General features: G+C 35.8%; 1 protein-coding gene across 8 annotated transcripts in view; it reads left to right on the top strand.

The window, feature by feature from the left end:
* PPIP5K2 (diphosphoinositol pentakisphosphate kinase 2) overlaps positions 1-23,218 on the top strand; it is a 52,366-nt gene extending 29,148 nt beyond the window's left edge. Inside the window, exons 18-32 of one of the 8 annotated variants that reach the window (XM_026865653.1) lie at positions 1,046-1,187; positions 2,261-2,484; positions 4,003-4,130; positions 4,349-4,463; positions 7,176-7,283; positions 7,370-7,486; positions 8,177-8,350; positions 10,658-10,831; positions 12,058-12,127; positions 14,109-14,228; positions 15,096-15,158; positions 16,855-16,914; positions 18,787-18,918; positions 20,658-20,786; positions 21,447-23,218. In XM_026865653.1, the coding sequence (XP_026721454.1) occupies positions 1,046-1,187; positions 2,261-2,484; positions 4,003-4,130; positions 4,349-4,463; positions 7,176-7,283; positions 7,370-7,486; positions 8,177-8,350; positions 10,658-10,831; positions 12,058-12,127; positions 14,109-14,228; positions 15,096-15,158; positions 16,855-16,914; positions 18,787-18,918; positions 20,658-20,786; positions 21,447-21,550 (1,860 nt within the window). In that variant the 3' untranslated portion in view covers positions 21,551-23,218. Of the gene's footprint in view, positions 1-1,045; positions 1,188-2,260; positions 2,485-4,002; positions 4,131-4,348; positions 4,464-7,175; positions 7,284-7,369; positions 7,487-8,176; positions 8,351-10,657; positions 10,832-12,057; positions 12,128-14,108; positions 14,229-15,095; positions 15,159-16,768; positions 16,915-18,786; positions 18,919-20,657; positions 20,787-21,446 lie in introns of those variants that run through there. The other 7 variants (XM_026865654.1, XM_026865655.1, XM_026865658.1 and 4 more) reach the window with 7 other exon arrangements.
* The last annotated feature ends 2,437 nt before the right edge of the window (positions 23,219-25,655 follow it).

Raw genomic sequence — 25,655 nt, 5'->3', positions numbered from 1 at the left:
TTTGAGATCATAAAGTGATAATAACTTTTTTTGGATTTGGGGTGATTTTGGGGGGTTTTTGTTTTTAAATTACTTGTGATTTGGGAAAACAAGGTAGGTTTTTTCTGTGTCAGAGCACCCTTCCTAATGATTTACTTGGTCATAATAGAGACCTAGGAACTGCTTACTATTAGGTGGAGGGCAGAAGTTTTCCATGTCCAAATCATCCTGTGTAATTGAGGTAACTTGGGAAAGTGCAGATATGTGTGTGTGTGTTATATACATAACTTATTGTTTAATATCATTGTTTGCTTACTTTAGATTATGCAGACGTCTGAAAAAATTAGATGAAGCCTCAATCTACATGGATAATGTCTGTATCATTTAAGTGACACTCAATGTTGATAATTTGCAGCATCTGCAATTTCTATAATTAAGTCATCTCTGAAGGATATCTTCTATGTTCTCGATGTATGTGCATTTAAAGGGTTTCTTTCTGTTTCTGTTTTTGTGCTGCAGTCCTATAGAAACAAAAACCTGAAACAGGGACAAACTTTTTTGCAGATATCAGTTTCTACTGTAAATCCAGTTCTTCCTTCCAGTTGTACTGAGGAGGGTACTTCACAGAACAAAAAGTATTTTGTGGGACATGTAGCCTAATGATAACATTTCTTTTTTCTAGGCTTTTGAATACAATAGTTATTTGAAGGAAAAATACGAAAGTTGCTGAGTACGTGCAGTTTTTAAAATCAATTTACCTGTCTTGGAACAAAAAAAGAGGTTTAGGAACTCCTGAAATTGCATATGTTTACTGTATAGAATTAGTTGCCCTGAGAATTTCTTCTCACCTTTGAATCTAGTAAATCTTACTACCTTTTGATATGTTATCTTTTCTTAAAGCCTCAAAGGAAGTAGATAATTGAGAAATGCTTTCAAAAATTAATTGCAATCTACTTGAACGCTTTTTCCACAGTACTTGGAATTTTTCTTATGTTCCATCTTATCTCCCCAGTTCTTAAGACTAGTCATCTTGTTTACATAATTTTGTGTTCATATCAAATTGCAGCTTACTCCATCTGGAAGCATCTCATTGATAAAATCAATGCAGATTATCAAAAATCCTGTAAACACGTGTGATAAGGTTTATTCCTTGATCCAGAGCTTGACTTCTCAGATCAGGCAAAGAATGGAAGATCCAAAGTCTGCAGGTACTTAAACATTTTTGTAGTTATATTTAGTTTCTCTTGTTTATATCTGAGAAAGAATTGTAACATAACTTTTCTTCATTAAATTTGCTTTTAGCAGAACTTTCATCAACAATGTGTTAGGGATTTTCACAGTCTGATTCCATATGCATAATTTTAAAGTAAAAAGCAGGAGGAACACGTGGTTATATTGCAGGTAAGGGCTCTGTGTGGTGTTCCGAAGTTCCTCAAATATTTACAGGAATTCTTGTCCTAATTATCATAAACTCAGCATTCTACAGAAGTAGCAGGAAAAGCAGATGGTACTAAAGCTAATTTACATAGGTACATTTTTATATTTAAGTATCTTTGCTGAAGATCTGTTGTGTACTATATAACGTGTAGTATTATTGCATAGAGTGATGCTCAGTATTAATGGTGGTGAACCAGTGATGCTGGAAGTGACCAGAGTGCTTTTTTTTATACTAGCTAAATACTGGAATACTATTTATCAATGTTCTCTGCAGTGTATAGTATAGAAACAGCTTCTGTTCTGAGATTGAGCAGTACAAGTGTTGCTTGTACATAGTATCAGTGGGTTTTGTCTATTTGGTCTAATCTCCTCCCCTGGGATGGGAATGATCTATCCCTTCTACCGGTTGCTTGAATCTTACTGTTGACACATACAGGAGAGAGAGACAAATGAAATATGTGGTCTGGTATAAAACGGAGATGTTGTCCTGTTTCACTTTGTCCCTCCTGGAATTTTCTTACAGCCTTTTTTTTAATTGAATTTTATACGTGTGTGTGTGTGTGTGTGTGTGTGTGTGTGTGTGTGTACATGATTTGTGCTGTAGGATACTTTATTCTTTGTGCTGTAGCTTTGATTAAAAGTCCAGTGGTGAACTTCTGCAGCAAAGCTTTCTATTACGTTGATGTAGCTATGTATCTGTGATGATTCTTCTTAGAAGTAATGCAGTTAAATTATTTGATCCCTTTTATCCCTCTGTATTCAACTATTAATACCAGTTAATTAAAATCTCCCTTTCATTATTTGGATGAACTTGATTGCTTACATGAGATATGTGTCTATCTAGATATTCAGCTGTACCACAGTGAAACACTAGAACTGATGCTGCGCAGGTGGGCCAAGTTAGAAAAAGACTTTAAAACAAAAAATGGAAGATATGATATTAGCAAAATTCCTGATATTTATGACTGTATAAAATATGACGTGCAGCACAATGGCTCCTTAAAATTAGAAAACACAATGGAGTTATACAGACTTTCAAAGGCTTTAGCTGACATTGTGATCCCTCAGGTAAGCATTTTCAGTTATTAAACAGAATAAATTGTACAATAGATGTTTTTTCAAATTTTGTGAAAATGTTTACTCTGTCTGTTTTGCAGTAGTAGAAGCCTTTAACATTACCTCTTATTTTGCGGTGGCAAGCTGATTAGTTTTTTGAAGAAAATTTGATTCATAATTCATTAAACTGTGTTCAAAGTGAATTTTTCTAGCAATTTAAGATGGGAACCTGTCTGCTTCATTTACTGTAGTGTCTTAAAGTGGTTTATCTCAGCCATTCATCATAGATTTAAATGGAGCCCCTGTGAACAGCTGTGTGTTCTAAAATTACATTTAATTTCATTCTTCTTGCTTTTAGGAAATTTAATTTTTAGGCTCTTTGCAAGTAACACTTAATCCTAATGTGGTTTGACTTGTTTTAAGCAATTTAAATTTAAAAAGACCTTTTTGCTGCTTCAGAATGGTCTCACTGGTAAAAATGTACGCATAGAATTTCAGATGAGAAACAGACAAGTTAAACTTATACTACAGGCTGTTAAACTCAAGTTAGCTCTAAAATGTTGTAGGCTGCAGGACTTGAAATTGTTTTGTGATAACAGGACAGAACAGACTGAAGCTTTCCCCAAGTGTCCCTGCAGTTAGAGAGTACTGTTGTAAGACAGGTATTATCCATATTGTATGCCGCAAGTGAGGGAACTTCTTCCTCTCCCCATCTCTCAAACTCCCTGCAGCAAGGAGGACAAAAGAGCAATGGTACTAAGTATGTGTTTTGTTATGTGGGCCTGTTAATCTTAAATTTTGAATAGAGTGTTAGAGAGTGAGGACACATACTGAAGTAAGAAAAACAAAACTTCATAAGCCTAAATAATGCAAAGGAGAAGTGCTTATGTTGCTTTCTAGAGGAACCTGAAGATCCATCATAATGATGAGAGAACTTTCCAATCATGTGCAGCACAGAGCATGAAGCTTCTGGAAGAAGAGATTTTTAAATACTGTAGATACTGCAGCAGATACAGTATTTTCCAGTTTTATTTAACTACCATTTTCAGTGTTATTTGAGGTGAATGGGAGATCTTCTGTGAGGTGGTTTACCCTAGACTAAGCTAGACATACTAAATAGGTAATATACCCATGTCTCTTTATTGACTAAAAAAAAAAAAAATGTTACTTGAAATCAGGTGAGGTAAAATGCATCATAGATGTCTAAATCCAGGAGAGTAGGGAAGAAGAATAACTCCCTAGATGTTTTGCTTAAGAAAAAAAGCTTCATCATACCAGAAGGTAAAACCACTTTGTGGTTTTAACTAGTGAATTAAAAACTGTTTCTGGGTATCAGATCAAACAACAAAAAGGCAAACAGCTTGTTCCTTGAAGGGATGTCAGTAATCAAATATAACGAAAATGTTAAACAAAACTGTTTGCAGCCAGAGCAAATAAACAGAGGATTAATTGGCTTTAATATACAAGCTTTGAATTAGGAGGCACTTTAATTTTTAACTGAGTTTTAAAAGTCAGTTTCTTCTTACACAGGAATATGGTATTTCTAAGGCTGAGAAACTAGAGATTGCCAAAGGTTACTGTACTCCTCTAGTTAGAAAAATACGTTCTGACCTTCAGAGAACTCAAGATGATGATACTGTAAATAAGCTTCACCCTCTGTAAGTGTTTTTTACATGGTTATATTCGTTTTCATAAGACTTTTATAACCATGTTTTTACATGGTTATATTCGTTTTCATAAGACTTAATAGAGATACTCCATAACTTTCATATTTAAAATGTCTTACTAGCTCAGTATGATTTATTTATTTGTTACAGCTATTTCTAAAATAGAGACACATCTCATTATGATCTAATAACATTTTTTTTCTTTCAAGTTACTCCAGGGGTGTTATGTCCCCTGAACGCCATGTTCGTACACGGTTGTATTTCACCAGCGAGAGTCATGTCCACTCCCTGCTATCTACCCTTCGTTATGGTGCCTTATGTGATGTAAGTTGAACACTTTTCCTGTTAAAGCTCTGAAATTTTGAGAGGACCAGAAGGACTCAGTCTTACTAAAATTTACTGAAACAATCTTACTAAACCTAAATCAATGAAAAGCTTAAATTTCTTAAGTGGCTTCGAAATTTATCACACTTCTTCAAACATTTGATTTCCTATTACATATGCAGAGACATATTTCAGATTACTTGTATGCATATTGGTGGAAGACATCATGCCCTTTACAGTAATGCTAAGTTCTTTTAGTGTGTTCATCTGTATATGTTATGGTCTTAAAGAGATTTGAAAAGGTCAGATGATCCATTTTTTTGTCTTATGTTGTCACCTATAATTCTTCCAACAATTTTTACCTCCATGTTACCATTCAGGATTTGCTTGAATTCACTTCTGGACCGGCTTAATACTTTTTACTTTTGGCATATTGTCAAGACATCCCTCCAGACTTCATGAACATTCATGTAGTGCAAAGTTCACAGAATCATCTAGGTTGGAAAGGACCTAGAAGATCATCTAGTCCAATCATTCACGTAGCACTGACAGTTCCCAAATACACCATATCCTTAAGTGCTAAATTGACCCGAATCTTAAACACCTCCAGGGATGGGGAATCCACCACCTCCTTGGGCAGCCCATTACAACACCTAACAACTCGTTCTGTAAAGAAATACTTCCTAACATCTAGTCTAAACTTTCCCTGGCGCAACTTGAGGCCATTACCTCTTGTCCTGTCAATTACTACTTGGTTAAAGAGTCTCAAACCCAGCTATCTGCAACCTCCTTTCAGGTAGCTGTAGAGGGTGATGAGGTCTCCCCTCAGCCTCCTCTTCTTCAGACTAAACAACCCCAGTTCCATCAGCCCCTCCTCATACGACATGTGCTCTAGACCCTGCACCAGCTTCGTTGCCCTTCTCTGGACACGCTCGAGTCATTCAATGTCCTTTTTGTAGTGAGGGGCCCAAATCTGAACACAGTCATCGAGGTGTGGCCTCAGCAGTGCTGAGTACAGGGGTCAGATCCCTTCCCTGTCCCTGCTGGCCACGCTATAGCTGACGCAAGCCAGGATGCCATTGGCCTTCTTGGTCACCTGGCCACACTGCTGGCTCCTGTTCAGCCAGCAATCAACACCCCCAGGTCCCTCTCTGACTGGCAGCTCTCCAGCCACTCCTCCCCAAGCCTGTAGCACTGCTGGGGGTTGTTGTGGCCCAAGGGCAGCCCCCGGCATTTGGCCTTATGGAAACTCCTCCAGCTGGCCTCAGCCCATGGCTCCAGCCTGTCCAGGTCTCTCTGCAGAGCCTCCCTACCCTCCAGCAGATCAACACTCCCACCCAACTTGGGGTCATCTGCAACTCACTGAAGGTACACTTGATCCCCTCATCTAGTTCATCAATAAAGATATTAAACAGGAGTGGCCCCAAAACCAAGCCCTGGGAAACACCACTCGTGACCGGCCACCAACTGGATTTAACTCCGTTCACGACAACTCTTTGGGCCCAGCCATCCAGACAGTTTTTTTACCCAGCAAAGCATGTGATTTTCCAAGCCTCGAGCAGCCAGTTTTGCCAGGAGAATGCTGTGGGAAAAGGTGTCAAAGGCCTTGCTAAAGTCCAGGTAAATTACATCCACAGCCTTTTCGTCATCCAATAAGCAGGTCGCCCTGTCACAGAAGGAGATCAGGTTTGTCAAGCAGGACCTGCCTTTCGTAAACCCATGCTGACTGGGCCTGATCATCTGGTTGTCCCGCATATGATGTATGATGGTACTGAGGATGAGCTGCTCCATCAGCTTCCCGGGCACCGAAGTCAAGCTGACAAGCCTGTAATTTCCCAGATCATCCTTCCAACCCTTCTTAGTTTTCTCCAGTTTCTCCTGTTCAGTTGGTTGTCTTACTGTCCTATACTGATGTAGAATACCTTGAAGGTGGTGCAGTATTATCCATCTGATTGGCTTTGAAACCAAGGATTGAAAAAGACAGGGTCTTCAGATTCAGAAATGATCTAACTGAACTCTTGGAGAGGACAAATGCAGCACCACAAAGCCTACACATCTGCTTCTAAGACAGAGCTTGATTAAGATACTAACTTTTGAAATAGTTGTATTGACATGCTTGCTTCAGGTAATGGATGACTAAACTCACTGATGGCAAAAGCATTTTTAATCCTGTACCTCTGTGACATATGCCAGGGCAGATACACTCCTAGTTTAAATTTCCTTTAAGGTGGATTGCTAAATGTAGAAAAAAGGTGAATATTCATATTAAGTAGTTTGGGATGTGATGGTTAAACTTCCTCTAAATACTAGAAGTCTGCATTTACTCTGTCTGATTGGTAGAGTGGTATCTCGAAAAATTTTCCACAATGTTCTAGTTGAAATGAGTTTATTGCAAAATTAGCAATTCCCATCAGGAGAGTTTAAAACAGTGCCTCTGTCTACAAGACATATGTTTGGTGAAAGAACATGAAGGATACACTGAAATAAAATAAGACAAGTTTCGAATTTCACTGTTCATTCATTTGATGAGTAATTATAAGTCACTTCTTTTTTCAAGTTGTATCTCTGCATTTTCCTTAGTTGTGAAAAGGTTCGTACTTCTGCTGTGAATGTAAAATCCATGTAAACGGGGAAAAAGGGAAATCTGCAGTCTCTTTCAAGAGGAAAGCTGGGGTTTATGTATTGATTTTTTTTTTCCTCTCTCTTTATAAGGAATCAAAAGATGAACAATGGAAACGAGCTATGGATTACTTAAATATTGTCAATGAACTCAATTACATGACACAGATTGTTATCATGCTTTATGAGGATCCAAACAAGGTATTTAAATTGCTTAAATATCTTCAGAAATTAGTGGTGTTAAGCTATGTATTAAAGTGTCAACCTATTTAATCATTTTCCTTCAGGAACTTTCTTCAGAAGAACGTTTTCATGTAGAGCTGCACTTTAGTCCAGGAGCCAAAGGCTGTGAAGAAGACAAAAATTTACCAGCTGGATATGGATACAGACCTGCCTCCAGAGAGGTAATAATTATGCCTTTCTTTAAAGCAGAAGTTAGTTTTTCTGGATGCAGACATACCTAAAATAAACGTAGGAAATTGTTGAGTAAAAAATACAAAAGTGATTTTTATTTTGTTAGAAAAATGTCTAGTAAAATACAATCAGTCCCAGTGTATTACTCCATTTTGAATGGACACTGAGGTAATGGACACGGGTAATGTGGACCTTTTGTGGCTTTGCCAGATTTTTGCTAGAAATACAAAATATTCATTGTAAGAAAAGTGATCTCAACATCAGTGTCATATCAATGTTAGTCTGGCAACTGAAATAAATATTTAAGTAAGGTAGTTCAGCATGTTTATGAATACAGATTATTGTGGAAGGATTAATGTTTTCGAAGATTTATGGGCAGGTCTGCCAGAATTATTCTGTTGACTTCAGGGTCAGAATTTTATTACTGTGTCAACAGAAAATTGGAATAAGATAGGTTGGATGAACAGTGTGGTTGATTAGGACCACACTGTCATATGCAATGGCTGGTTAGGAGCAAATACACACAGATTATTAAAGGCTAAATAATATGTGGTTTGCTTGTTGTATTTTTAAAATCAGCTTGCTTTATGTTTACACAAAAGATACATTTAACAGCCACTTCTGTCTACATGTTTCAAGGTGAGCAGCTAAACTGAAAATGAATTATGTATTGTCTGTAGAATGAAGGCTCGAAGAAGACCTCTCATAGAAATGATAGTGATGAGGAGGCACATGCTCCTAAAAGAGATGAAGCAGATCGGTCGGTAGTGATGTTCAAGCCAATGGTATCGGACCCAATTCACATACACAGAAAGTCACCCCTTCCAAGATCCAGGAAGATTGGTTCTGTTGAAGTAAGTGTTTATGTTCCAGATAATGTCTTTCACAGAAATTAACTTTTGCTTACTTTTACCAAAACAAAACCAAGTGTAATTCTGCTTTTGCTTACACAAAACCAGTATGATGTTATGTCTCACAAAAGGATTGCTCTTATTCTATGAGAAATCCTCCATGGCAGTAAATTGTCTGAAGGAGGTTTGGGATATTTTTAAATGGAATATTAATTTATGATAAGACTTCTCTCTTTTTCTTTTTAAGCCATTTTAGAAAAGCCAATATTTGAAAATGAAGACTTTTTCAGTCTAAACCTACATCTTCGAACTAACATACATTGCTTTTGTATTCATCCTTATATAATAACAGCTGTTATTGGAAATTAAGCAAACCTTCAGGGTGATCATGCTGAGAGGGGATGGAGGGATTGGGGGCAGTAGGGCAAGTACAGGAGGTGAGAGACATGTCTTCTGCTGTATTTGCTTTTACGTGGTGTGAAAGTCACTCACTTGTCAAGCAAGGTAAGAGAATGAACTGGAAGCTTTTTTTTTAAGTGGGTGGGATTTGTGTTTCATGAATTCTTTAGATAACATCCTGAACAGTCTAGTCTCCTGTCTTGAAATCCATAACATCTAGATGTGCTTCACAGATACAGCTTTAGTGTCACAGAGGTAGGGGGTTGCGCTTGCGTGGCAAAGCTTCAGATAGCACACAGTGGTACTTCTGTGATATTAATGCTAGAAGCAGACTAACAGCTTCTTATTGCCTCATTTTCAGTTGCTTAAAACCATCCAAAATGAAGAGACACACCAAGAGCTTTTCCTTTCATGTTTGTGTTGGGAATGGACTGTTTGTTTTCAGTGAAAGCATTACAGATTTGCAAGTAACTTGGTTATTGGTAGTGTGAAGAGAAAAAGATGCACGGTTCCCTTCTATAAGGAAATCTGTATAATTTCACAGTGCTTTCATAAATTAACAGAGATAATAAATATGAATGTCTTACATTTTCTATTTCTAAGTTTTATCATAACAAATGCTCACAACATCAATATTTGGGATTTTGAAACGCTGTTTTCACTATGATCATGCAAACTCCCCTCCTAGTTAGGAGTTCACGTACACTTCAGACTTTGAACTAGTTTCATTTTCATAAATTATGTAGATATTTCTTTCAAAAGGTATTAATAACATAAATTGCTAAATTTTGACTGTTCAGGTAATGTGTGTTTAAATGGAATGTGTTTAAGCATTCAGTACTTTTTTATTTGTTGGAAGAAGATAACTAATTTAAAGAAACTATACACTACAAAACTTTTCTTTTAAAGTAAAACTGGAAGTTTCATCTGGCCTACTGAAATTTGCAAAACCAGTATTTGTAATGTTTAAACTAGTTGGTATTTTGAGGTGTTAAAAAAAAGTCATTGCAACTTAAACTGCAACTGCCTTGAACATTTATTTTTTTTTTAACCCTATAAGGCAATTCTCTCTTCACCTATGTCCATTTCATATGAAAGTACACTTTCAGGTGTAAGTGTGGGATTATATGAAAGTTTTGATTTGGGATATAGTCAGGAGTATTTATAGAAGGATTGCAACAGATTGAGTCATGAAAATAAAAAATTAAAAAAGCAGCGTCCTAAGAGTAAAACAAGGAAGTAAGTCTCATCTGCATTGAAAATCAGATTCTGTATTGCTGAAAATGTTGATTGCTAATGATGGGTAATGATGTAGGGCATGGGGGACTCAGCCTGAGACTTCCTCCCTTGGAGTCTTAATAGATGTCCAACCAGCATCAGATAATTATTAGGGCTTTTTTAATTTTGGAAAACTACTACTGCTTAGGTTGGTGCTACTACCAGTGAATCAGCTGTAAAGTCTCAAAGGCAATTGTAAAAATGAGAATCTTTTAGATAAGGTTATGGCCTAGAAATGAAAATTATTAAGTGATAAATAGGAAATTTTAATGTACTTAAAGGGGGAAAACTATTGAACAGTATGTCAGGGATAGCAGATACTCTGTTTCCAACATGTGGAAAATTTTTAAAATTTTGAGTGAATTATTGATAACAATTACTCTTATAGCTGATAATTATCATAAATTTGAATAAAGTGTTGTATTAAAAGATACAATTGGATGAAGAGATAAAAGTGGAACTGATAACTTCCTTATGTTGTAATATTACTCTTCCCTAATCACTGTTTAATAGTTTTAAAAGCAGTATATAAAAGGGTGCAAGCAGATTGGTTTTTTTCTTTTCTGTTCATTTGGCTCTGTTGAATCTAACTTTGCATGCTTTGCTGTTTTTTGCCCCCTTTCTCACTTCCAGGAAGAGAGCCCCCTGAGTGTGTCTAGCCCAGAGTGTATTGGTACCTGGCTGCATTACACCAGTGGTGTGGGTACTGGGCGTCGAAGACGCAGATCAGGGGAACAAATCACTTCTTCCCCTGTCTCCCCTAAATCATTGGCTTTCACATCCAGTATTTTTGGCTCATGGCAACAGGTTTTTAAACTTTACTTCATTAAACATTATTATGCATTCCAAGCAACAACCAACTGTCTTTAAGGACATCTAATCCCTTGTTATGGATTATGTTTGATGCAAATTCTCCCACTTCTTAAAATTACTTCCCGAGAATGTTTGGGGGAAAAAGAGCAAGTGCATGTTTTTCCACTGAATGTGTTATATGTTTTCCTAAACATTTGGTTTCTTTATAGGAATTGTAAATGTTACAACTGTAAAAAAGATTTAGTCTACTGTGTAATGAAACAGATTTCTGCTTTGGTTTAGTTGTCCTTTAAGACTTTAAAGACAGCATTGCTTAATTTGGTGGTAGGTAAATTGAAAAACTTTTCATTTAATAATTGCAACCAATACCATTCAAAGTAATTTTATATTGCTATTTAAAACTTGTTTTGCATATATCATATTTTCAGTGGCCTGGTATTAACTATTGCAAGGAAAAAATTCTAGCGCTAATAATTCTTGCTTTCTGTATCCGGAGGTGTCTGAAACTCCCAGTTACAGTACATCATCCATTGACTTGTACAATATTTTGACTGTATTTCTAAATATCAGGGGGGAAAAGCAGGGAAAAAAAGAAACAGTAAATCTTTTTGAAGTACCAGTGAAGATTTAAAGATTGTTTAGTATGTCAAGATAATGTTTACAGGTGTGACAATGGATGGTGTTCTGTTAATTGTATCCTTTTTCTTTGAAAATGTTCATAATTTCTTTTTATTGTGGAAAATTCTAAAACTATTTACATAGGAAAAGTTTGTATCAGTAAAGGCTGTGAACATCTGAAGATTGATTACACTGACTGAGCCCGTGCATGGATCAGTGATTGTATGGTGTCCTCAATAGCTTGTCTGTCTTTCCTTCCCTCCCCTCCTTTTTTCAATACAGGCGCAGTTTAAGAGAGTGAATTTGGTAAAATGAAATAAAATGTCTCAAATGTCTGTTCTCATATTGGTCTTCGTTTGTGTCCTTTCTCATTCTGAATGCTTGCTTTGCACCACTTCATTGCAAGGAACTCATATGTGAAATGGACTCCCTTCAGAAGGGGATGTTGCATGATCTTTCATGTTTCTTTTACATATTTTTACTAACACGTATCATACAGCTTATTAACACTTGTCTGTCTGAAACAGGCTGCTATATCAAGTTAAATGGATGTTTCGTGCTGCTATTCTACTTCCCCTTATTTTTCTGTTTTTTATATCCAGGTTCTATCAGAAAGCAATAGTAACTTACGTACACCAAGAACTATTCTGGAACAAAAGCAGAGTGGTCTAGGTATGTGTCTACAATTGAAATTTTGTTCGATGTTAGCAGCTTTTCATCTGCCAGTTGTTGTGTACAGTTGTACATTCTTCAAATAGCTTTTATGTTAACAGGATCCAATAGTACTTGTTATCAATAATATTTACTGAGTGTCTGCCTATGAACTGGACAATATTTCTGCAGCAGAAGTTTTTAAATATAACTGAAAAGAGCAAATTATTTGAGACTGTCCACACTACTGACTCTGTACTGCTCACAATATGTACACAGGATTACTTTTAACATAGAGTAGATTTTTGAGATATAATGTAGTTCATGACTGAGTTTTTGGGGTTTGCAAGAATCTTTTGGATTGAAATGGCCTGTACTGGAAACTGATAAAAACACTTTTCTTGAAAATTAATGTTTCCTACTGTGAGCAATTGATGGAATTGAACGTGTTTTATTGAGGGGAGGGGGATGGGGACAAACCTTGAGTTTCTTGATAATATCAGGGGGTTCACACACATTCTCTCCCCTAAAATCAATTTTCTCCTTTCAGCATTAGAATGAATCATACTGTAATTCAATGAGTTGTCTTACATTCTTCTAGTTCAAGTGATGCTTTTCTGTTGATTCTTTGAACCAGGCATACATATGACTGATATGCAAAAATATGAAATCTTGCACTACTGTAAATCAATATTGCATTTTTTTTCTGTGTGTCTTTTCATTGGAAAAATGAAGGGCAGAAAATGCATAAGCCATATGCATAAATGCAGAAGTAGATTTTCATTTCCTTGTAAAGATCTATATATCTAATCTCTACTTTTCTCCCTATTTTTCCCTTAGTAAAATGCATATATCACGTGCTCTTTTTATTAAAGTCGTGTTTTTTACTGTGTGCTTGCTAAAATTAAACAACTTTTCTTTTGCCAGTGTGAGACACAATATGGTTATGTATTTCTGTGCATAGGTTAAGGTATTACATTTGTGAAAGGCTTTTGCCACAGACCAGCAACCAATTTATTTTGGTTGTGATTGGTCACATGTGCTGGTAGTGTTTCCCCTCAGTGGGTCATTAAAAGTAATGAAAGGAAGTACTTTAAAAAAAAAAGAATCTGCTGTTACTTATCTTCTACATTCTAGATAAGTTCTGAATGAAAAAACACTTCTCCTTCCAGCTAGTAGTAAAAACTAAAGGAAAAAAATGTTGCCATTTTTTTCCATTTTATTCATTGTTGTATGTAAATTTCATTTATGGTTGATGATTATAAAAGTTCTTTTCTGTCTGTGGCTTTCAGTGATTTGTTAAAACTCCCATTCTAGTGGCAGGAATGTATGAGTCGTAAGAAAAGTATTCTCACTTGCATGGAAATGTACAAAAGTCTTCTCAGGAAAGGAAATCAAGCTAAACTTGATGGAACTTTTAGGCATTTTTCAGTTTGTAACATTGTCAGTGATGGTTGCTGAAATATGAATAGAACATTTACAATTTGTTGAGGTTAGAAAATAAATATTTCCATATTAAGTCAGTGAAAGTACATGACACTGCAGCCTGTCATCTCAAAGGTTGATTTGCATGAAAGCAATGAGGAGTATTTTTCCAGTTTATATTTGTTCCAGAACTGCAGGTTTTAAACCACACAACTTTCACATCACCATCATTATCATCTTGGTTTTGTTTTGTTTTGGTTATGTTTACATTGATGCTAACTGGTAACTTTTCTTTACCAAAAGTGATAACAGGACAAGAATTCACTTTGTTAAAGCCAGTCCTCTCTTTGCACATATAGCAGAGGGTGCTGTGTCATGAGTGGAAGCACAATATATTATGATAGTTTCAGCCTACAAGTACCACTCTGACATTACAAGCATATTGTGAACCTGTCCAAGGCACTGCCAAAAGCTGCCTTTTGTGTGGTAAGAGCCATGTGCTTGCATGCTGCATGCATCCCCAATGTGAATGGACGAACACCTGGTTGTTGTGTGTATTTTCTCTAACTCCCATCAGGGTCTCACTGCGCGGGCCTGTTTAGCACCTCAGTGCTCGGGGGTTCTTCAAGTGCACCTAACCTACAGGATTATGCTCGTACTCATCGTAAAAAGCTGACTTCTTCTGGCTTCATAGATGGTATGTGCACACTCTCGCACATGCACGCACAAACCATGTGCCACATTAAACTTCTAAAGTTAAATCCTAGGTTACTGATTTGTATGGAATCCTAGAATCCTTTGCCTTAGTATTAATTGTATGAGTTTCTATTGCTTCTTTATTGCCCATAGCTTGCTTTATGTTTAACTTAATAGCATAGTTAATTCTTGTTTGTGTCTTGAACACTAGCTCATATACTTCTAATGCGTGCTAGGAGATTTCAGCAAACTAAACTAAAATTTTGAGTTTGAAATTCTTTTCGCATTTTAAACTTCAGGTTTTATTATTACTTACTGATCTTGAAATGAAATAAATTACTTGGAACATATACAAGGAATGAAAAAAATTCTAAACTAATAAATTAAATACTGATGGTGAAAATTTTAGGATTCCTGACCCTTTTTCAGTGGGGTTTAGATTACAAAGGAGCAGGAGATTTTCAGTTTTAGATAATCTTGGGTAGAGAAGAAACTCACTAGATTTCAGAATGTAAAGATGCTAAAACACACCTTTATAACTGAGGTGAAACAGTATCCATGCTGGTTTTCCCCCAATTCACTACTCTCTGTTCAACTCTAACGTGTTAAAAACTTGTATGCAAGAATCACCAGCTCATTCTGCTTGTTTTCATACACTTCATTACATATCTTGTAGTTGCCAACAATCCAGATTTTCTTCTTTTTAACCTCTATTTAGATTTTAGCTCTTTTCCTTGGTCCTTTCTGCATGCCACTCGGTTCTAATACCTTCTTATCTTTTTTTTTTTTCCTTTCTTCTTCCTTTTTTAAAATGTCCCTCTTTTGGTAGCTGTTACAAATTTCAGGTACCTGTTTTTCTCTTTCTCAGACACCACACGCGGTTCTGCTGTTAAAAGGTTTTCTATCTCATTTGCTCGACACCCAACCAATGGTACGTTTTGCTTTTATTTTAAAAACAAAAAAACAAAAGGTTCCTTGCTTCAACCCTTTTATTTTTATTTCAAATATGGGGTGTACAGTATCATCCAGCCATCTGTTGTTTCTAACCTCAAGCACAACTCCAAATATATTTACAATCATCTGATATTCTAAACCCCTTCTTTACCATTCATTAGTATAAATATAACATCAAAATTCGTTAGAAAAATCCTTGAAAAAATTGAAGTGCTGCTGTTAATCATGATCTCTGTAATAAATTATTCTTCCCAATTTCTTTTGTGATCAGATGGTACAAGCTAAAACCAGAATTAAACCTGATCTTTACTGGGCATATACTTCTTGATAGCTGCTGTTTCTTCTTGGTCTTTCTCCTGCTGAGCTGTGTCCCTGAGTCTCCTGATGCTAAAAGAAATCACTGAACTGACAACTGGAGTTTGACTATCTTCTTGAAGTGATGCTAAATTAAAAAACTAAAGCACAATTTTGGTTCCATTCCTGCTAAATTGGTATATTTATCATCAGACAAAAATTTATTTCACTTTATCATACTTCTCTGTTCATCAGATGTCCAAATTACTTAAATATTGCACTAAAAATCACAGCAAGAGAGCTGCCTGTTGCTTACATTGACCTCTTGAGCTTCAAGAGTGAGAGTTAACTTGTCTTCAGTCTACTATAGTTACAAAAATTCTGGTTTAACACACAGGACAGAGGTATGTCTTTCTCTTCCTCAGCAAAATATTTCATGCCTACCTTTCTGTGTGATTATATAGGCCCAAAATGTATCCTGTTCATGGAAACTAGACTCGGTCTTCAGCACTGACCAGATCTTAATGTAGCTTTTCCAGATTTCTTAACTGGAACTTTTAAAATGTGGATGACTGTTGGCTGAGTACAGTGATGGTGATAGTATTGAAACTACAGTGGAAATCATCAGCATTTTTATGTTAGATTCAAAATATATCTGCTTTAGAAACAAGGTTTAAAAAAAAGACTTGAGTTTTTGTTTGGCTTTGCTGAGAAGCAAAGTGTCCTTTATTATACTCAATTGAAATCCATAGTGACTTTTTGCACTGCAGTGCTTCTTGAAGGGAGACTACTATAGTAAGGCTGAATTAATACCATTAAGACAGTGTTTGACCTAAAAGGCCAATTCTAGTGTCCTATTTCAAATAGGAAGGTTAGGAGTCTGTTTGTTATCATAAGATTCAAATCAGATAATGCTTCAAAAAAATATAAGGTCAGAAAGAACTACATTTGAGTGTCAGTGTCTAATAATTTGATTACTTTCTGTTCCATTTAGCAATTTTTGTGACTCATTCTTTTAAAAATGAGCTAAATTGCTTTTAATGAATGCATTGATTGTTCAGATTCATTTAATACAGCAGTTTTACCACCCATCTCTTACAAGATTAATGCATGCTGTATGAGCTCCTGTGAAACTTAAGTGTATTGCAGGTTTCCAAGGGTTCTCTACTAACATAAGAACATATTGATGTTGTTTTATCTGTCCTTTAGACTATCATTTTGATTCTCCTTGTCCCTTTCACTCTGTTTTTTCTTACTTTTATGTTGTTATCACACCCTCTTAACTCATTTCAGACTACCCCCCATCTTTAGTTCAAGGAACATGGTGAAACAAGTATCTTCTGACAGTGCTTTACCTTATTTTCTGGGCCCCTGTGCAGAACACTCACACCTCTTTAGGTGCTGGTCCATTTCCTCTGTGGAATTTCTAGGCTCCAGTGGTATGTCTCTACAGCTTTTAAATGTAAGACAGCAGGGTGGCTTTTTGAGATGCTGCGTTTACTTACCCTTTCATTGTCTTGCCTTTTGATGGGGACAGTGCTTTAAGAATAAATATAGCCAAAACTCAAAAGCTGTTAGTTTACAGAAAATTGCTTTTTTAACAGGATACCGTCAGGCTGCTTCATCATTAAAATTCAAATTTATTTCTTGTAACATCATAAAATATTTATCATGAAAAGGGGCATTGGTGTATTTTGAAATTCCTTTGAACTATAACAATAATAGTTATTATGAAGTTAACCTGATATTGTCCCACTACATTCTTTGCAAAATTTAAAAAATAAATTCTCGTTCAAGTGATAGTGACTTTTCTGTCAGGATAAAGAGATAAATCTTACCTTTTACTGTAATGCAAAGAAAGGGTTTACGCTTTGCATGCATGCATAGTTATTTAGGATATTAATATGTATGCCGGCCATCTTAGTGCTTACAGTGAAGCTTAGCTACTGCCTTTATAGGAAAATAGAAATTGAGTATGTGGTAGCATATCTTTTGTATGTGAAAACCAAGTTTCCATGAAATGCAACATTTTATTTGTAATATAAATGAAGCTGACATATGTACACTTCAGTTGATTGTATATTTGAAGCGACTGTCCCTCAAATTTGAGCATGACCAAGGTGGATCCAAATATGAATACAAACATTTGGAAGTTTAAATTTTGTTGAGTTCCTTCTCTATGGGGAGTGAATGGGGAACACTGGATATTACAGAAATATTGATGTTTATTATTGTAGGGTAGGGAACAGTTTACAGTCATAATGCTCTCATAAATGTACCTTGAACTGAAATTCTAAACATTATTTCATTCACTATTGTTTCTTCATTTAAATATCTTAAAAGAAATGTACCAACTGTAAATTTACAATATTGAATTGCAGAGTTGTAATATTACAGCTATATGTTGGAAACACTAATGGACATATTTTCCTCTTCTGAAATGCAGTTGTGTGAAGAGCTGTTCATTGAGTTATCAACCCTGCATCACTTTAGAGAACTGGTGGTTGGGTTTTTTTGCTAAAATGTTTAAATGCTTTTTACTATGTTAGTAATATGGATATGCATGGTTGATGTATAATCAATACTAATGTAGAAAAGCAAAGTCCAATAAATTTTTAGATTTTGGGTTTCTGTACTTCCCTGTTATAATACATGAAACTTCTATTCTTGTAAGTACTGTGTTTAAATGCATAAAGGTAGGTGTAAACCTGTCTTAGAGAGTTAAAAAATGTAACCTCAAGGTACAGAAGTGCTAACAGTGGTTTTCTTTTGATATTGAAGGCAACAGTTTGTTTTCACAGAATACTGAAGATGTTAGAACGTGAATTCAGCAAATTTATTTCTTGGAAGTTGTAGCTTTTTAGCTCATCTGCTAACAGTTAACAGCATAGCTATCCTAGTTTACTTGAACAAATGACACCTAGTGTCATGCCAGGTATGAGAATGAGTAGGAGAAATACTACCATTTCCTGACATTTTTGTAGTGGTTTACTAAGTTTGTCTTAGAAGAAAGTTATCTTTCATGAACTGATTACAACTGTGCTCTACTCGCAAATATTTGAAGACCACTTTTTGTGTACATGGGATTTGTATCCCATGGTATGTTACATGCTATCTTTAGTTTAAGTACACCCTGGAAGTTGGCACATCTTGTTCCAACTCCTATAATATTTAGTGTCCGTGATTTGAAGACTATGTCTGCATGTGCTGATTTAAAGTAATACTTTTTATCATGCATTAATACTTGCCCATGCAGTAGATTAAATCCTATCTTATGTTTGGAAATTTTTTTTTTATTATTTTTCATTCAGGTTTTGAACTATATTCCATGGTTCCTTCTATTTGCCCTTTGGAAACTCTCCACAACTCCTTGTCTCTGAAGCAAGTGGATGAATTTCTTGCCTCTGTTGCTGCTCCGTCAAGGGAAAATCTACAGGAGACATGTACTAATTTTAGTTTGTAATTATGTTAATTTGAAATTGTTAAATATTGTCTAGTCAATCTTTCCAGTAGTTTACAGCTAACAAGTAAACTAACAATACTGCATTTAAGAAAATGAAATGTGTACATAGAGCATAATTTTAATTTTTGCAGTATGGACACTCATAATTCTTTGAAGTAATGTCTGTGTTGACTGGGATAGTAAACTAAGGGTTTACTTCCTCACGTTAAGAACTTGCCTGTACCGTCATGACTGATAGCTGAATTACAAGGAAAGCTTTTTAGTGAGCACACAGTATTTTCAGCTTTATACTCTGCTGTTGTACCGGCAGTAACCTCAGCAGAGTAGTGTTGTCTTTTACAACCCTTTTACATCTTACAACTGTGTTATTTCCTGTTTCTTTCAATGATACTTGGGGTTTCACCTGTGGAGTGCCCTGCAGTTACTTAGTTTTTTAGTAGTTTGTGCTGCACGTTTAATGTTTAAGTGATCGTGAAATGAAATGCTAACTGAGTTCTATCCACATGCATGTCTCTGGGAAGATGACTTCCCATTGTGATTCTACTGCTGTGTCTTTGGAAACGGTTTCAGTCAGGTTAGATTTACCACATATTAGGATGCTTATAATTCATGTGTCATGTCAGGTGATTGAAAATTATTCTTCCTGAGGAAATGTCTAAAGAATTATGCTTTGATCAGAAAATTTGTACTTACTACTACTGATACAAAGGTTACCTAGCTGTTAGAATTATTTTCTTTTTTCTGTTACAGGATTTTTTTCATTTTTTTCTATTACAGGATTTTCCTTTTTTTTTTTTTTTTTTCTTTTCCCTGTCATTTTAGTTTTATACCATTTAGATTTTAATTAGCAGCTAATTTGATAGGGTAGGCCTTCTACATCTGAGAAGGAAAATAAGCAATTTAAGAAAATGTGACTGAAAAAGAACCCAGGGAGGCTTGCAAGTGTTTTAAAGTTCTTAGCTATTTGAGATTCTTTGTTACACTGGTTAGGAAGTTTGTGACTCTTGAAAATTAGTTCAGAATTTAGAGTACAGAAGATGAAAAAATATTTTAAAAAAACCCCTGTCATACTCCTTTGGTAGTCTGGTTGTCACCTTTCTACAAAGGAGTGATTGGAAATTATACCTGATAGAATTGGAGGTGTTTAAGAGTAGAGTTGACATAGTGCTGAGGGATATGGTGTGGTTGGGAACTGTCAGTGCTAGGTTAATGGTTGGACTAGATGATCGTCAAGGTCTTTTCCAGACTAGATGATTCTGTGAATTGAGACCATAGGTGCTTTGCTTTCACTCTGCTTTCCTTTAACATTTGGTAGTTGTCTAGAGAATCACGTATTGTATGTACTTTTCGTAGGTGTTTTGGACTAAATGCCTATTCCAGTGCAATCTTTATAACCTATGAGAAGTAGCACCAATGCTTTTGGAAGTCTTCTGGCAAGGCAGCTGTTACTGAAATTTGGCTTGGCTGATTTAGCAGCATGAAGTTATCATGTGCTTTCTGAGGTTAAAAGGACATCTTTAAATTGGGCTTTCATACTTTCAAGTTTTGACACTATAGTCAAAAATAGGTACCTGAGCTGCATGTTGTGTAACTGTGGCATCTATATTGCTGGATAGATACACAATTCTGTGGCTACAATTTTTGACATTTTGTTCAGATGAGAGTATTTTATTATTAATGATGTGTATCTTTTCTTCCCCCCCCCTCCCCTCCTTTCAGCTTCTCCAACTTACATGATTCCACTGTCAGGAAGAAAAATTTCTTTAAATACATATACCCCTGCAAAAATTCAACCAACATCACTTGAAACTTTGCCTGAAAGGCTAGCAATAGAGAAACCAACCTTATGTAAGTTCTGTCAGAGGCAGAATGGCTAACTTGATTACATTATTACATTATTTCCAGCAGTAGGATTCTTTCTTATATAATTTCGTAGGGTAGTTATTTCTTAACATTCCCTGTCTGTATAAGTGGGATCACTTTACGGGTCATTGAGAAGTCAATTGCATAAATAGTTTTAACATTGCTTAAATAGTTTTATCAGTAAAACTGCATTAATATTTACTTTCTCTTATCCTCTGAGGTGTGTGAAAGAATTTCTATGGCCTGAAAATTCATGGGGTCTTGTTTTGTTCTAAGTATGACAGTACTTAGAGCTACCTCCAAGCAAGACAAGCAAAGGAAATTTATTTATGTAAATAGCAGAATTTCTAAGATGTTTTCTGAACATAGAGCTCTGTGACCAGGTTCTGACTAAAGCTGCCAATATTTGATGATGCATTCAGTCACTAGTATATTCAGTCTGAACTGTCAGCCAGCTACAGTCTGCTTTTGGATGGCTCTGCTGTTTAAAGGGCCTCTATAACATCATCCCATTGCATTTCTGGTTTCATTAGATACAGTGTAGCACTTTTTTTCTCCACTAGGTAACTCATTTTTCTTGCTTTTGATGCTTTTTAGCATGGATATTCTTATGTGTAAAACCTAATACTTTTTGTTTCTTTACAGCTACCCCTGGATCTTCTGTTTGTGTATCTAATGTTAAGCTATCTCTTGAAGAGGCTTCATTAGATGTAGAACTTACTGGTGAACCTCTTTCTGAGAAGAAATGAAGTTGATCAGACAAAACTGGAAGCAACTTAAAACAATTATTTAGTGTGCATTCAACTAAATTACTGACCTTTCAAAAGCCATTGAGGTCTGCAGTTCATAGTGCACTTAAGAATCTTTATACATGGTTAAGTAGTGTGCACGCTACATACTTAGGTCAAATGTCTTTCCTCATTTTCTGAAACATTTTAGGAAATACTGAACTGTACACCTTTAATGGAAAATCTGCACATGTTCCTTTTCAGTGTCTTCAAATATCTACTGTAAACTCGTACAAAAAGAAAATACCGGTGCAGTGGGATTTTCAGTGTTGCAGTGGCTCTTGATTTCACTGTAGGCATTGTATGTTATGAACTTCTATTTTCAGGAGTTTATAATCTCCCTGTGAATCTCTTTTGTGGGCTGAAATGTAACACACAACGTGGCTACAAGCATTTTTTAAATTTAGCTACATTTCCAAAGAGATCTCTTTTGCCTGGTTTTGAAGATAAGCAGATGTTTTCTGCATTTGAGTTATTTTATATCATATATGCTGCAGTATTTAGGCATGATGGAATGAGTTCATGTATTGTCACTTTTGACTCTCCTTATTTTTACTCTGTGTTTACATCAGACCTGTAACATTCAAATACACTTTCTCTTTTGTTGTTTAGTATACATGCTTGTATATGAGTACCTGTATATCATTCAGTGGATAAAACTGTCTTATGTGTTTTTATCAAAACCTTTTTTTGTTTACTAAAAAGACAGTTTTATTTGCTTTGCTGTATGTTTCTACAAAAAGGTGATAGTGATATTAAAAAGCAGATTTTGTAAAAATAGAAATGGTTACAGCTGGTCTGCTAGTAAGTTTCTTCTAAAAATTGTAAATAATCCATCTGTGTTTTATTACCATCCCTCCACAGTAGAAAGAGGCTATGGGCTACCAGAACTCAGTACTTACTGTTGCAAAATACTCAGGATTCATCATGGCCTGGGAATTTTCATACCTCTCTCCTTCCAATCTACGTGGTTAACAACAGCTCTCATAAAAATAAAATAATTATAGATTTTATAAGAGCTGTGAGAAGCATTAGTAAGTCAGTGGAACTTTGTGTTATTGGGTTATGTAGAGTAATCATCCAGTCTCAGAAGTTCTTGTGATTTTATCTGTGGCATGAAAATATCCTGAATTATTATAATTATCCCAAATGTATGAAAATATTGTCCACTTCTATAAGTTCAGTGGGCTGGTTGTTAATAACGGACTTCATAAAGTACAAGTTAGTTAATACCTTTCACATTTTAGTTGCAGAAGACAGAGCTTCCAAGTAGTTTTTTTGAGTAGGGCTCTCCAGAGCCAGTGTAAATAAAATTACATTCACTTTGACACAATGTCTGTTTTCAGTGTTTACCACAGGTGAAGTGGCTTCAGCAGACTGATTCTAAAAATGCAGGTTAAATACTCATTAGATACCAAAAATATGAAGGGTTTCACAGCTCTATACTTAAAACATTTCATTTTTCGTAGTGTAATTGTGTTATTGACAGTGTTGGTGTTGCACACAACTGAATGTACACTTGTTTACCATTTAAAAAAAATGTTAAAATTTAATTATGTGTATCTTCCCGTCAACCAAAGCTGTGGCATAACTTTTTTTTTATGTGCTCCTAAATAAAAACAAGGTAGCTGGCAACTTCTCTCCATTTGGTTTTCTTCTAAGAGTATAAGTGAAGTACAGCAAGTACTTGACTCAGTAGGCTCAGTGGAAAAGAATTTACAAATAAGCCATTAATATACAAATAAGCAAAAATTTCTCTTGTCAGCGGAGGACATGACTTATGAGTGTTTATAATTTTATACTGAAATCACTCCTTGAAAAGGTGTGAACCATAGTCACACATTCTTCAGTGCTTCCTCATGCTCCAGATCAGTAACATTACAAACAGAATCACTGTGACTGCTTTTCTGTTTCCTATTACTACTCTGGCAATAAGATGATAAGAACATACTGTACTGAACTGATTTGAACCTGGTTTTAGTCCAGTTTCTTTATGCAATTGGACTCTCTCACATTAAACATTTTGAACTGCACTTCCTATTCCAAACGGATTTGACAGAGGTCAGAGAAAAAGTTCACAGAAAATCAGTGGCTGAGTATGACTGTAACTCCCAAAATACTACCACCCTAAAATGTAGTTTAAATAAACATTTAACATTTCCTTCAAATATTAAGCATCATTACCAAACGGACCAAAACACAAAAATGTTTGTAAAAATTCCTAAAATTATTTTTAATCCTGTTTTATCTGTTTTGTTTCTTTATTATAATAGACACATAAATTTGAGTTCTTGTCCTGGTTTTGACCAGGATGGAGTTAATTTTCATTGAAGTATTTCATATCATGTAATGTCATGCCCAGGTTTCCAAATACGTCTTAAGGAATCACCACCCCGTCTTTTTTTCAGATCTCACAGATATCATTCCTTTAGTCTATGGATTATACTTCCATAACATCTGCTGAGTTCATTTAGTCCATAACTTTAGGTTCCATCTGTTCTGACAGTCTTTAAGGCTGAGGAATGAGGTGGAGTTGGCTCAGTCGGTGCAGCAGGAGGCTTTGGCTGTGGCAGGAGGATGTTGCAAGGCACCAATTGACATAACAGTGTTATCTGACAGTGGTTCATTGGCTAGTCTCACCTAAAATCAAATCTCCCTGAGGCACACACTGGACCTCTCCATCCTCCTGCATGACCTACCCAGTGCACCCAGGTCATTGGGCAAATCTAATCCCATGCATGGGTTTACGTTTACCTAATGCAGGAGTAACCCAGATGGTCTTCCCCAACATATTCCTAATGTGCACCATGGGGGCTTTTCGCTTGGGGTTGGGCTTGGGCCGTTTGCTTGTCGGGTCGTGTTGCTGAGGGGGGCGGTCACTGCGCTTGGTAAGCCACTGCAGTATTTTACCTGTTTCTTTTCGAACTCACTATTGTTACTATTGTTCTCGTTACATTTAGTAAATTCTTCTTTTCATTCAATCCTTTGGTCCCTCCCCAGTTTTACCAGAGGGGTGAGGGGGAGGTGAACGGCCAGCCATGTGGCATCTGGCTGCCGGCTGAGTTCAAACCTTCACAATTCTCTATATAAATATATTAGCAAGTAATATTTGTTAAGAGAAAGCACATGTGCTTTGATCCAATTTTGTAGGAAGCCATATAAACAAGCTTAGGGCATACAAAAGAAATAATTATCATACACTGATTAATAACAAAAACCAGCAGAGTTCAAAGGAAGATGGCAGAAGAGATCTATCAAAGAATTTTAGTAGCCATTTCAATGCAATAGACTATTCAGTTGGCATAATGTAGGGATTTAACACTGTTTTCTATCATCTAACACAGATGGAAGCATGTTATTCCTTTAATTTTCCTGTATTTTTTCTTTATCAGTTTATAGCAATTATATTGTTGATAGACCCATAAGTGACTTGTTAAAGAAAAAACTGCAAAAGCTTTTCCAAAAAGTTCTGGAAGAACTGGTGAAAGAAAAGAAGGGTACTTTCTAGTCATTGTTTATATTCTTTTTCTTTTTAAACAAGCATTTTAATTTTGCTTGGTTTTGTGGAGAGGACAAATTTGATTGAGTATTTTCAAATACTAATTTCTTTTCTGCCTCACTTAGCCCTTAAAAACAACTATCTTCTGCTCTGAAATATAAAAAACAGTATGATAACAAAGCAGTCCAGAGTGTATCATTGTAGAAAAGATGCGGAATAAAAAAATCAAACATCTATAAATAAATCAATAAAACCCAGCATACTCTAGACCACATGCTGTATTATCTCCATCAGCTTTCTAACTATTCTTTTCTAAAAGTTACAGTCCTGTGGTCTAATCAAATACAGTTCCATTAAGAATAGCAAAGACTCAGTATTCCATCTCTGAAGTCGCCTGCATAGTAGCTATCTGGAGGTTTGGATCGGTCTTCAAAGCATGTGCATTTCTGTCTCTGATCCCTCTTTTTTCCTTCAATGAACAAGCTGAATTTTGATACAGTATGACAACCCTGCAAATCATCTGTACTTTGGAGACAAGTTTTATTTGCCATTCACACAGTAGAAAAA

This window comes from Athene cunicularia (genome assembly GCF_003259725.1).
Source record: "Athene cunicularia isolate RWA chromosome Z unlocalized genomic scaffold, athCun1 chrZ_part1, whole genome shotgun sequence".
In the NCBI taxonomy this organism is placed as follows: domain Eukaryota; kingdom Metazoa; phylum Chordata; class Aves; order Strigiformes; family Strigidae; genus Athene; species Athene cunicularia.
Note: the sequence above shows the minus strand (reverse complement) of the source record. Positions and strands in the feature narration are given on the sequence as shown.